At 39.8% G+C, this 14,239-nt stretch overlaps 1 protein-coding gene across 5 annotated transcripts in view; it reads right to left on the minus strand.

The window, feature by feature from the left end:
- The window catches only part of RASAL2 (RAS protein activator like 2), a 365,886-nt gene that overhangs the window by 189,397 nt on the left and 162,250 nt on the right, over window positions 1–14,239 (minus strand). For all 5 annotated transcript variants that reach the window (XM_032317292.1, XM_032317291.1, XM_032317289.1 and 2 more), the window contains exon 2: window positions 7,052–7,179. In XM_032317292.1, coding sequence (XP_032173183.1) covers window positions 7,052–7,179 — 128 coding nt within the window. The remainder of the gene's footprint in view (window positions 1–7,051; window positions 7,180–14,239) is intronic.

Below are 14,239 nucleotides of genomic sequence, written 5' to 3' on the forward strand. Positions count from 1 at the left end.
TCCCAAGACTGCATGAGAGTATAAAGAAGTGAGGCCCAAGGACTAAACTCTGCATCACTCCCCTGTTAGGATTTAAAGAGAAGAGAAATCTGCAAAGATGACTCAGAAGGAAGGATGACTCCAGAGAGGCAGGAGGAACACTAAGAGTGGATGAGGTCATAGAAGGCAAGAGAAGAAAGTGGTTCTAGAAGGAAGGAGCAATCAACTGTATTAAATGACACTGGCAGATTAAGTAGGATGAGCATGGAGAACTGACCCCTGAATTTAGTGAGATGGAGGTCGCCAGTGAGCTTAACAAGAACAATTCTGACAGAGTGGTCTCTTATACATGGAACATGTATAAGAGAGAATGGGAGGAGAGGAATTAGAGACAATGGGTTTCAAAATTTTCAAGAATCTTTACTCTTGAGGGAAGCAGAGAAAGAGGTGGAAATTGGAGATAGGAATAAGATTAATCCAGGCTTATTTCTTCATCTAAGATGGGAAAAATATAGCATGCTGATGGGGAGTGATCAAGTAGAGAGCAAAAAAACTGAAGACATAAAAGAAGCAGGGAAGAATGGCTAGTAATCCACCCTTGACTAGGCGAGAAGTAATGGAATGCGCACATGTGGAGGGGTTGACTGCTGGACTGTAGACAGGTCAGCTATAGTTAGAAGAGACAAATCAGGGTCTATCTAGCAAAATGCTTGCTGGCTGATGTGTAGGCACGGTAAGTGGTAGTGATATATGCAGAAGTCCTCGTCTGGGTGCTTGAATTTTCTCAGTGAACTATGCGGCTAAGTAACCAGCTATAAGAGGGTGATGGAGAAAGCATTAGAATAGAGGAGATGTGAAAAAGAAGTCATTTTATAATTTTTTAAAAGATCTTATTTCTTTATTTGAAAAAGAGTGAGAGACAGAGAGAGTGCACACACAGAAGGAGAGAGAGAAACAGTCTCCCTGCAGAACAGAGAGCCTAATCCCGAAATTATGACTTGAGCAGAAGGCAGAGGCTTAACTGACCGAGCCACCCATGGGCCCTGAGAAAAAATCATTCTAGAAATCATTTCGGATTGTGCTACTCAAAGTGTGGTCCAAGGTCTTGCGTAAACTGTAAATAGTAAAGTGTTACTGTATGCAATAAATAACTTAATAGCATAGAAATTGAGAAAAAGTATGCCTTACATGATCAATGGGTTTGTTTCATTGTACAGCACACTTTCCATGAACATGTACATTTTTCATAATTTTATTTCTTCTTTTCCTACATTATGGTTATTCTGTGGATATTTGTTGAGTCATAATTTCATTTTGGTTAAGTCTAATTAAAAATTTTGACTTGGTGTATTTATATCTTTTTAAATTTTCGGTTTACTTAACTATTCATTTTATTGGATTTTGTTCACAGTCAGGTGGAGAAAACACTTTACCACCCATAGATTGAGAAGCACTAGTTCAGGAGAGCTGGACAATAATTAAGCTAGGAAAATGTTTTGTGATTGCCAAGGAGCATGAGCAGCTCACATGAGGTTTGCAGCCATTAGTTTAAAGACCGTCAACATGATGGATCTTCTGCAGACACATTATGCTGCATGGAAGCAGGGCAGGACAGACAAGGGGCAGGATGCAACTGAGCTACTGTACTGCCAAGTGAGCATGATAATGCATGAGAAGGGCAAGGAAATACTATGGAAGGGAGCAATCAGAATGGTTGACATGGAATTCGGGCTGGGTGAAGAGGGAAGAGGAGATATCAGAGGTCTAAGGAGGCACTAAAGGTTACAGCATTGACAGACCATGGGTCTCAAAAGGACTGAAGGATTGTTGGAATACGGGATGAGCTACAAAGGCAGAAGGTGATGATCAGAGTGTAAAACTCATGCAATTGAAAATATGAAGAAGTTGTAGCAATGAAGTGGGGCAGAGGAAAAGATTCTTGGAGGAGAGAGGTCACCGACCTCAGACCCACTGTGTTGGAAGAAGTGTCTCTGCAGATTTTGGAATCATCACAAAGTAAGGCCAAAGTAGTGTTGAAACTAATGATAATGAGCCAGGAGCTCAAGTCAACAAAAACTGAGAAGGAATGGCTGGGGCCCGGAAGATAACTCTAAGAGGAGATGCAGCATTTGGACTTCTTAGGGAGGGCAGGAAGCAGTCGTGGAAGAGGAAGAACACCTACTACAAGCAGCGTGGAATGAGCGCTGCAGGCGGAAAACAGCCATCGCTTGACAGGACCTCACAGAAGATGGTGTTCTCAAGGAAAACACAGGTTCTCTTGCAACCAGCAAGTTAAGGGATGCCTACAAAGAACAGCTGGAAAAAACAGCTGGTTTTGGCTGATGATGGACTGTGAGTTGGGTATAGTGATAGGATTTTAAGAGGTGGCAAAAGACGAATAGAAGGCAGGGACAGAAAAGAGGATTTACAGAGCCATATAGAGAGTGTGGGAGAATTCCATGGTCGGAGTGTGGGGGTTCCCCAGCAGTCCAGGGCTACTGAGGATGCCTGGCACAAAAACAAAGTACGCAAGATACGGTTTTAGAAAGATATCCCTCTCATGGGCAGTGATTTTATGAGACAAAGGAGGGCCCAGGCCTGGAATACTCAATTATCAGTAATCTTTCATCTTGGTTCTAAATATGGCACGTTTCTTGACCTTATGCTCTCTCTCCTGATGCTACTTAATTTCTTATAGTACAAAACTGAATAAAAGGTAGGTAAGGGCAGAAAGTTAGCAAATGATCTATTCATATTACTCATTAACAGCTTTGCTGACAAAGCAGATTGGTAAAAATGAACATTTTCAATTATCTGTTTATTCAAATTGAATAACTAGAAATCGTCTATACTACTATTCACTCTACCAATTTTTACTATGTATTAATATAAACACAGCAACATGTACTAGACTACCCCCAGAAAATGCTGACCTTTATTATATTACATTATTTTAATGAAATAAAACTTAATAATATTAAAATACCAGAAAAGAGTCATGGGTAGGGAGATGGTAACAAAATAAAGGCAGATTTTTCAATGGCTGGAGAAAAAGAATAAGCATCACAGAGAGCATCCCAGCTGGGTCCTCAAAAGTAAGAACTGCCTATTAAAATAAAAGAAACAAATTATTTTGTCATTATGATCTTCGCTTTACTATATTAAAGACGGCTGAGTAAGAGAAGGAATGGAAAAGAAAAGGGACAGAGAGGGAGGAGAAGAAAAAAGGGAGCTAGGGATCCACAGCTGAGGGCTGAGAAATGTATTTATTGTTCACCACTCCCCCTGAACTCACTTCTCAGGAAGGATGACTTACTAAACTGATAGTTTACCTACAGCTTTTTAGGTATTTACCTCTCTTTTTGGGAAGTAATCTTTGTCTTTTTTTGAGCCAGACCTTTACTTCCCCTTTCCTCCCAATCAATCCCTCTTCTTTATCAAGATCATCTTCATTCATTTTTTTATGTTATGGAGGTGGGGAGTAAAGCAGGGTTATGGACCAACCAAACCAGAATGATACCACCTCTCTGTTAAATCACCAATAAGCAAGTGAGTTATCTGGGTGTGGAAGGACTTACATACTGTCACAGTTTGAGTAAAGTAGTAAACAGTATATGAGAAATTCAAGGGATTTTTTTCATTTAGAAGGACAGAAAATTTACCTAGAACTTGATGCCTGTGCTAATTACATCATCAGCCTCTCCAGATGTACTCACTGCCTTTCTCTCCCTTGCTGTGTGTTTCAGAAAGCAAACCGCACAAAACACATTAAGAGCAATCTTTTTCCCTCTTGCCTCAAGTTAGATTTGGCTAGTAGGTAACAACTGGCAAGAAATCAGAAGGCAGGAAAAGAGCTGGAGTGTTGCTTCTCCTTTGCTTCCTCCCTGCCGGCCATCTTTGTTTGTGTAGAAGCTGTGTTCTTTTGTGCAGCACCACAGCGACTGCCAAGCAGCCCTCTCATGCAACCCTTTCTCTGGTTTCCAGAGGCACTGCTCCCTTCCTTGGTCCTCAAAGTCTAGGGTGAAAATAAGCTTTCTGCTGTCACTAGTTCATGGCACTTAACACTCTTTGGTGGGTCCCTTATGCTGCCCATGTCTCTGTCAATAGTGCCCTCATTAAACCTCTTTCAATTAATCCCTGAAAGTGCCATTTATTACACTGACTACTGTCAGCTACACTGACATCGTGTCTGACAATGCTTCCGAGAAACTTTTGGAGCCAGGTCTACCAATCCAATTTCTTTTCATTTCAAATCGCTCAACTCAATATCTATTTCACTGTTCCTCAGTGAAACTCCAACACTATCTTGTTGAACTTCCTCCTCCATGACAACTGGCTATTATGACACGAGCAACCCTTTAGACTTACTTAGACATTTCCCGTTCCGTTCCATACCACCACAACAAAGCGAGTCAAATGGATTTTTTGGTTTCCCAGTGCACATAAAAGTTACATTTACATTATACTGTAGTTTATTAAATGTGTAATAGCAGTACGTCTAAAAAAAACCATGCATATACCTTAATTTTAAAATACTTTATTACCAAATAATGCTAGCCATCATCTGAGCTTTCGGGGAGTCATAAACTTTTTTGCTGTTGGAGGGTCTTGCCTCAATACTGGTGACTAATGACTGATCAGGGTGGTCGTTTGCTGAAGGATGGGGTGCTGTGACAATTTCTTAAAATAAGGCGACAATGAAATTTGCCACAGCATTAGACTCTTCCTTTCTTGAACAATTTCTGTCTCATTCAATGCTGTAATAGCATTTTACCCAAAGAAGTAGAGCTTCTTTTAAAACTGGGGTCAGTCCTTTCAAGCCCTGCTATTGCTTTATCAACTAGGTTTATATAATATTCTAAATACTATGTAGTTATTTCAACAGTCTTCATGGCATCTTCGCCAGAAGATTCCTTCTCAAGAAACCACTTTCTTGGAGCACCTGGCGGCTCAGTGGGTTAAAGCCTCTGTCTTTGGCTCAGGTCATGATTTCAGGGTCCTGGGATTGAACCCCATATCAGGCTCTCTGCTCAACGGGGAGCCTGTCTCCTTCTCTCTGCCTGCCTATCTGCCTACTTGTAATCTCTCTTACTCTGTCAAATAAATAAAATTAAAAAGAAAAAGAAGGAACTCCTCATCCATTCAAGTTTTACTGTGGGATTGCAACAATCCAGTCCCATCTTCAGGCTCCACTTCCAAGTCTAGTTCTCTTCTTATTTCAATGACAGCCACAGTTACTCACTCCTCTGAAGTCTTGAATACCTCACAGTCCTACCCGTGAGAGTTTGCATCAACTTCGTCCCCAAACTCCTGTTAATATGGATATTTTGACCTGTTCCCATCCAGGAGTCACAAGCATGCTTACCAGCATCTAGAATGGTGAATCCTTTCCAGAAGGCTTTCCATTTATTTTGCACAGATCCATCAGAGGAATGAATCACTGTCTGTGGCAGCTATGGTTTTAGGAAATGTATTTCTTATAGAATAAGACATGAAGGTCAAAACTACTCAGTGACCCACGAGCTGTGGAATGGGCATTGCATTAATGAAAACAGGCATGGAAACAACATGAATCTTGCTCTACGTGCCCATCGGGGCTCTTGGGGGACCAGGTGCATTGTCAAGGAGCAGTCATATTTTGAAAGGATCTTCTTTCCTGATTAGGAGATCTCAACAGTGGGATTAAAATATTTGGGGAACTGTGTAGTAAACAGATGTGCTGTCATCTGGGTTTTATTGTTCTGTTTCTAGAGCACAGGCAGAGTAGATTTAGGATGACTCTTCTGGGCCCTGGGGTTTTGGGAATGGGGAATGAGCACTGGCTGCAGCTTCAAGTCACCAGCTGCAGGAGCCCCTGACAAGAGAGTCAGCTTGTCCTTGGAAGCTTTGAAACCAGGGTTGACTTGTCCTCTCTAGCTATGTAAGTGCTAGGAGGCATCTTTGTCCAATAGGAGACTGTTCTGTCTATCCTGAAAATCTGCTGTGTCGTGTAGCCACCTTCAGGAATGATCTTAGCTAGATCTGCTGGAGGACTTGCTACCGCTTCTGCATCAGGTCCTGCTGCTTCACCTTGTACTTTCATATACTAGCGGTGACTTCTTTCCTTCCTTAAACCTCAAGAACCAACCTCTGCTGGCTTCCAGTTTTCTTCTGTACCTTCCTTACCTCTCTCTCTCTCAGCCTTCACAGAGAGGACCTTGCGCGGGAATAGGCTCTGGCCGAAGGAAATGTTGTGGCTGGTTCGAGCCTTTCCAGACCACTGAAACTTGTTCTGTCTCAGTAAGAAAGCTGTTTCACTTTCTTAATCACTCCTGTGTTCACTGGAGTAGCACTTTTAATTTCCTTCAAGAACTTCTCTTTTGCAATCATCAGGTGGTTTGGTGCAAGTGTTTGGTGCAAGAGGCCTAGCTTTTGGCCTCACTTGGCATTCAATATGCCTTCCTCACTAAGCTTAATCATTTCTAGCTTTTCACTTAAAGTGAGAGATATTAGAGTCCCCCTTCCACTTGAACACTTAGAGGCCATGGTAGGGTTATTAATTGGCCTATTTCAATATTGTTGTGTTTCAGGGATCTCAGAGTAGCCAGAGAAGAGGGTGAGAGATGGGAGCAGCCATTGGTGGAGCCATCAGAACACACACATTTATCACTTAAACCCACCATTTTAGATGGGTATGGTTCACAGTGCCTCAAAATGATTATAACAGTAACATCAAAGATCACTGATCATAGATCACCATAACAAATACAACAATAATGAAAAAGCCTGAAGCGATAATTACCAAAATGGGACACAGAGACACGAAATGAACATACGCTACGGAGATATGGCGCCAACAGACTTGCTCAACACAGGCTTGCCACAAACCCACAAACTGCTAAAATGTGATATCTGCCAAGTCCAATAAAGTGAAGGTCAATAGAAGGAGGTATGCCTGTATTTATAATCTATCATTCACACAGCCTCCATTCTCCATTTCTGTAAATGTCACATATCAAAATGCACATAAAAACTAGATTTCAGGAATCTGGTCAGAAAGAGAAGTAGCTTTCCTCAGTAATATCCATCTCACCTCCTTCTCCTTGTTGAGCAACACCAACTGGCTGTCTGTGAGGATGCAATACTTCCGCTCCCATGTTGTCGTCTCTGTGTAGGGTGACTGGCCACAAGACAGACGATGGGTGGGTGGCCCCTTGACATCTGAGTGACAAATATGAAAAACAAAAGTGAGAAACCAGTATCATGCTTACTCAGTAGACTAGTAGTTCAAATGTAAGATTCTTCAAAATTGAATTAAATAACGAGTTTTAAATATGAACCTAAATGCTAAGTTGAAAACTTAACTCCCTCTGAAGAAAATAAACTGTTATAGGGACGCCTGGGTGGCTCAGTTGGTTGGACGACTGCCTTCGGCTCAGGTCATGATCCCGGAGTCCCAGGATCGAGTCCCGCATCGGGCTCCCAGCTCCATGGAGAGTCTGCTTCTCCCTCTGACCTTCTCCTCACTCATGCTCTCTCTCACTGTCTCTCTCTCTCAAATAAATAAATAAAATCTTTTAAAAAAAAAAAAAAAGAAAAGAAAAGAAACTGTTATAAACAGAGGGGGAAATTGGCGCTTTAGTCTGAAGAAAAAAAGGCTGAAACACTAGAAAGAATTGTTAGCACAAACTTGACACAGTAATCACCACTGCACAAGTACTAAAACAATGGGAGGTTACTCCAAAGCTAAACTAACATCATTCAAATAAAGAGGTGGGGATGACTCAGAGACAAGAACAAAAGACAGAGTCTCTCATCTTCGGGAAGAAGGCGACGTTACACATACACTTTGAGAGTACTGCTGACCCCAGACAGAGAATGAAGTTATTATCAGCCAGTGTCTTCAAAATGGCTTTACCTCTAGTCACGCGTAAAAATTAAAAATATCGAAACTAGGGGCGCCTGGGTGGCTCAGTGGGTTAAAGCCTCTGCCTTCGGCTCAGGTCATGATCCCAGGGTCCTGGGATCGAGCCCCGCATCGGGCTGTCCGCTCCGCGGAGAGCCTGCTTCCTCCTCTCTCTCTTTCTACCTGCCTCTCTGCCTACTTGTGATCTCTGTCTGTCAAATAAATAAATAAATAAAATCTTAAAAAAAAAAAAAATATATATATATATATATATCTCGAAACTATAGCATCATATTACCACTAGAGGCCAGTAAGATCTTAAAAACCCAGAGAGCAATTTCCTCTAGGAAAGATCTAAACATATTACCATCAGGTCTCTTAGAGGTGGAGGTGCACATCAGAGTTAAAGGTCTGGCTCTTCTCAAACATCTCATTTTCCTACTAAATACCAGGTGGTTACTCTCACTTTGTTACTTTAAATTTTTTTTAAATGAACTGTTCATTCATTTGGGCTGCTGCAAAACTTGCAACACATCTTAATCAAAACTACACATCGGATCCACTAAATAAGCCTTTTAAAACAGTTGAATATTAAAAGTTCTTCAGCCATGAAGGACTAATTCCTGTCAGGAATATACTGAAGGGATAATTTTAAAGACGTTATTTATTACTATGTAGTTACTACGCCAGAGGAGCATCTCAAACTGGAGAAATCAGAAAACAACCTATGATGACAGCAGGAGAGTTGTAAATCATAAATAAGCATATTTTATCTATTACATGAGTGTTTTCATTACTATTACTTTCTACAAGACTTTTTATCACAAGACAATATAGGCCTTGCTGGTCCTGGCTTGGAGGAAATACAAATATTGTCCTAGATATTTTATGCTATAATCCCCGAAATATGCAAAGCTACAGCTGGAATTCTGTCGGAAATAAGCAAGTTGGTAACTAGGGCACTTAGAATTAGGTCTCTCCTTTTGCATTGCCTCCTGTGACCAGTATTTTCTTCAGCGCTCCTTCCTTTTCTCTAAACATCTATCTAACCCTGCTGTTCTGCATATTTAGGGGAACTTATCAACTACCCTACAAATAACTTGGTCCCAGAACCTGTGTTCCTGGTGCTTGGCTGGACGTGCTACCAAATTTTAGTTCACTGCTTTCCTTTCCCCGCCGCCCCCACTGTCCGGGGTCTGTTTTCTCTTCACTGCGTACCGCAGCATAACTATAGCTTCTCCAGCACACAAACTCTCTTCCCTGCCCTCAACTCTCCCCTTGTATTCCAATAGAGCATCTAAAATTATTTTTATGTTTTCCTTAAGACTTCAGAATGTCCTGGAATTATCACAAAAAGCTTGAAAGGAGATGATTCTTCATCCTTTTTGACACATAGAAAAGATTCTTGCCTGTGCTTAAAAGCCATGTCAAAGCTGATTTTCTTCACATGATTTGGACAAACAAATGGATTAGATTTTTACCACAATGCAGGCCTATTTTTAGAGTCAAATACCAACTCCACTTCAACAAAGAGGGATGCACCTACTTTATGTGGAAATATGGTGGTTTTGTGGCCAAGACAAGTTTTGATTCAAATGACTAACCTGCTTACGTAAGTTAGCCATGGGTGACCTAAGCTGCCCACTGTAATTTAATTTGAACAGTAATCTTAGGATCTATACTAAGCAAGAAGACACTGATAGGCTCTGTCAATAAAATTAGAACACAGGATACTACATTTATAGCATAACTCAGATTTTCTGACCAAATAGAAATCTATATCAGCACTGAATTTAAGAAAGCCTGAATTCCCTTCCCTGTGTCATCCTGAGTAATTCTCCTAAAATCTCACTGTCTCATGTTCTCCCTTCCTCCAACCTCGGCTTTGTTGTTGGTTTCTTTGTGGTATTGGGAAACAACACAATGTCTCACAGCATTTTGGTTCCCCAAACTATTCCTCCCCAGTGCTAAAGGTAGAACGAAGTAGGGAGTAATACCACTGTATTTAAAAAAAAAAAAAAAAAAAAAAAAAAAGTTCTGTTTAAATGATGAGACTGGTTAGCCATATTATAAATTTTATAGTTTCACATTTATTATCTAATACCCACTTTTTGATCACTTTGTAAGAATGTACCCCAAGGAAGAAAACAAGAGAGAAATTAGAATAAGTGATTTTGGGGGGTTATTTTAAGCACTTCTGGATTAAGGTTTAAAAGACATTTTAAATAACAAGATAAAGTAAGATTCTAAAATACCCTATAGATTTAATCCATTCATTCTATCATGTCCTTGTTTCCATGTTTACATGAATTAACAGTATACTTGTAAAGCTTAGATATTAAGATTATATTATCACAGGACAGGCTCACCTTACCAATACTATCCATCAGTCAGTCAATCAATCAATATCAATCTCTTTCTCTCTTTCTCCCTCCTTCCTACCCCCCACCTCCTCCCTCTCCCTCTCAGCTCTAGTAACATACTTCGAACTTCTGACTTCCAATTATATTTAGTGTCTAAAGTTCATTAGAGAAAAGGATAACAGAATTAAAATAAGAATCGTAATTGCAAAACTGAAAAAAAATTCACTTTCCATTGTCCCAGCCCTGTAAAGGGCATTGGATGCTGGCTTTTTTACAAAAATTGAATTATTTTAGAAACATTAAAAAGCATCAGAGGTGGGTACCTGAGTGGCTCAGTCGATTAACTGTCTGCCTTCAGCTCAGGACATGATCCCAGGGTTCTGGGATCAAGTCCTGAGTCAGGCTCCCTGCTCAGTGAGGAGCCTGCTTCTCCTTCTCTCTCTATCCTAACCCCTGCTCATAGTCTTTCTCCTATTCTCTCTCAAATAAATAAATAAAATCTTAAAAAAAAAAACCATAAGTTACTCATTGGATCCCTTTGAAAAGCACTTCTCTAAGACTGGCTATTATCATGCAAACTAGTAATTCTCAAATTCTTTTGGTGTTAGGATCTCTTTAAACTTTTAAAAATTATTGGGGTACCTGGATGGCTCAGTGGGTTAAAGTCTCTCCCTTCGGCTCAGGTCATGATTTCAGGGTCCTGGGATGGAGCCCCGCATCAGGCTCTCTGCTCAGCAGGGAGCCTGCTTCCTCCTCTCTCTCTCTCTCTCTCTCTCTCTGCCTGCCTCTCTGCCTACTTGTGATCTCTGTCAAATAAATTAATAAAATCTTTAAAAAAAATTTTTTTTTAAATAAGCTCTTAAAATTATTAAGGACTTCAAAGAGTTTTCATTTGTATGGGCCATATTTATCAATATTTACCATACCAGAAGTTAAAACTGAGAAATATTTAAAATATTTAGTCATTTCATGATAATAAAAAGAAACCTATTATATATTAATACAAATAACGTATTTTAAATTAAATATAACTATTTTCCAAAACAAACAAAAATAAGTGAGAGGAGTGATGCTGTTTTAAGTTTTGCAAATCTCTTCTTTGAAGTCTGGCTGAAGAGAAGACAGCTGGGCCCTTATATTCGTTTCAGCATTTCATCTATTGCTTCATGTTGTTTTTGGCTGAAGTATGTGAAGAAACTCTGGACTGACACAGGTATGTTGGAAGGGAAGAGTATTTTAATAGCATTTTCAGATAATTGTGGATCATCTTTTTTAATACTATACAAAAGCCTGACAAGAGGATACTTCTTAAAAAGTGAGTAAAATATGGAATCGGACCCCACAGCAATGACCTTTTCATGTTACCTTAAAAATCATTGCTGTACCTTACCTTTGTATGGATTTTTTATTTTTTTACCCATATGCATGAGGTTTTAACACCAGAAACGGATCATTTCCAAAACACTGCTTTAGTTTTGCAGATTTTCCAAATTATGGCACTTTTCATTATTTAATATAAAAAAATCACATTCATTAATCTTCAGAAAAGTCTTGACCTCACAGAAGTCTTCACTGGGAAGCTATCAAGAATTTTTTGTCTTGAATTTTATCATTAGCAATAAATACTGTTGGGTTTTTTCCTCTTACAGGAGCTGTTTATGTCTTTCTTTTTCCAGAAAATGTCTGCCAAATAACCACAACTGAAGAACTATAGTTTGTCTTTCTGTTGTTGTTTGAAGTAAACGTGGTGTTCCATGAAAACAAGCAGCAAGTTCAGCCTGCAGCTCAATTTGCACAAAACGCTCTCTGCTGTGATAACCGTCATACTTCAGCATACAGCTCATGGGCGCTTCTCATGTCATCAGACAGAATGTTAAAAAGACGTGAGCTCTAGGGTTGAGAGTTAATAAAATTAAGTACTTTCTCTGAGTTCTCAAGGGTTTTCTGAAAATTAGCTGTTTTCCCCTCCTGTATGTGGCAGAGGAGAATGCAATGACCACTGTCAGTCTGGAGCCATGGCCATGATTCCTACTACTGCCTTGGTGGTTTTATTCATAATTGCTTTTCCATCACCAGTGCAAAAGTCCATACAGTTTCGTTTTTTATTAAAGGCAAGTGTATTGTGAAAATAGTTTTAACCTAACAGATCAGGGGGATCCTTGGGGTCTAGGATTCCACAGACCATACTTTAAAAACCACTGCTTAGGGTGCCTGGGTGGCTCAGTTGGTTAAGCGACTGCCTTCAGCTCAGGTCATGATCCTAGAGTCCTGGGATCGAGTCCTGCATCAGGCTCCCTGCTCCATGGGGAGTCCGCTTCTCCCTCTGACCTTCTCCTCACTCATGCTCTCACTCACTCTCTCTCAAATAAATAAAATCTTATAAATAAATAAAAAATAAAAACCACAGCTTAGACACAGGAAGCCAATGAGGATCCTAAGGAAATCTGGCAATAGCTTGCTAAGATGAAGTAAGCAGGAGAAAATCAGAGGCCTTCTATAATGGATGGGAGGCTAATGTAATGGCCTGCCATGGAATAATTAGGGTCATAGATAGGTGACAGTGAAATAGAAAGAAAGGGATCATGTGAGCCTAATTTCGAAATAGGAACTTGGCAGAGAAGAATGCAACAAAGTTCTTCAAAACGGGAATACAGAAAACCTAAAGGGAAACTTTTGAATTTGAAATGAATTAGAAGGATTCACTGTAATCCTTTATATCCAAATCACCTCAAAACAGCATTCAAAATACCAGATTACTTAGTCTATCTGTCAATTAAAAGGCAAACCCTGGGCCTCCTCAAGCACTAATATAAATTAGTAACTACCTGGCAAAGAAACAACAGCAACAATTTTTTTGTGTATAACCCTTCCTCATAACCCTTCTTCGTAACCAGAGAAGGGAGCATCATGGCCCGTCACATCCTTTGACAAAGATGAGGAACCAAAATGGTATGACAGAGCTGGGAATTCTACTAGGTATAATCCATAACTTGTCTCACTGTAACTTTTCTTCTAGAGGGTAAGCATTTTCTTATCTCTTCCAGACTTAGAAAGCATCTCAAAAGATTTACAGTAGGAAAGTATTAAAGGGATCTGATTGGAAGCAGAAATGGGATAAGGAGAGTGGAAAGAACAAGTGCATGACCCAAATAGAGAATCTCAAAGAAAAAACAGCTGTGAGAAATTTTACTTCTGTATCATACAGCTCCTTAGAAGTTCATCTGAGTTGATTTTGGAATCACATCATTTACTAGCCACGTGTTCTTTTAAAATTCGAGCATTATTCTGGGCACCTGTGTGGCTCAGTCACTGAGCATCTGCCTTCGGCTCAGGTCATGATCCCAGGGGTCCTGGGATCCAGCCCCGCATTGAGCCCCGCATCAGGCTCCCTGCTCAGCCAGAAACCTGCTTCTCCCTCTCCCACTGCCTGTGTTCCCTCTCTTGCTGTGTCTCTCTGTCAAATAAATAAAATCTAAATAAATAGATAAATAATTTCCAACATTACAAATTAAATGCAATTGGTAAAATCCTAAACCTATCTGCTGCCATCCAAAGCAAGCTTTACAGAGTATTCTACAGAGAGACTCTTTCAACTAATGCATACCCCAATGTTTCATTTAATCTCAATAGCCTTTCATTGATTCTTAGTGACAAATTAAAAAAGCAAAAAACAAAACAAAGCTTTGGGAAATCTATCTATACAGGCAAGATTTTAATGTATTAAAAGAGAAGCACATCTAGCATGTAGTTGTTATAAACTGCATAGCTCTGAACTACTTAGAAAGATCTATATTTTCGTGTGTGTGTGTGTGTGTTTATTTCCACGCCAGAGCCAACTCAGTGTATTAATGCAAGTTCTTCCCAACATTCAAATTTCAATTATCAGACTTGTTTTCGTTCTGAATTTGGTTAAAATTCAAAGTGAAAATATAAACATTACTTTATAAAAGTCTTGCAACTGGAATGACCACCTTCTTACAGAAGTAAAAATACATCTAAATAACTTTACAAC

This window comes from Mustela erminea, chromosome 17 (genome assembly GCF_009829155.1).
Source record: "Mustela erminea isolate mMusErm1 chromosome 17, mMusErm1.Pri, whole genome shotgun sequence".
Taxonomy (NCBI): domain Eukaryota; kingdom Metazoa; phylum Chordata; class Mammalia; order Carnivora; family Mustelidae; genus Mustela; species Mustela erminea.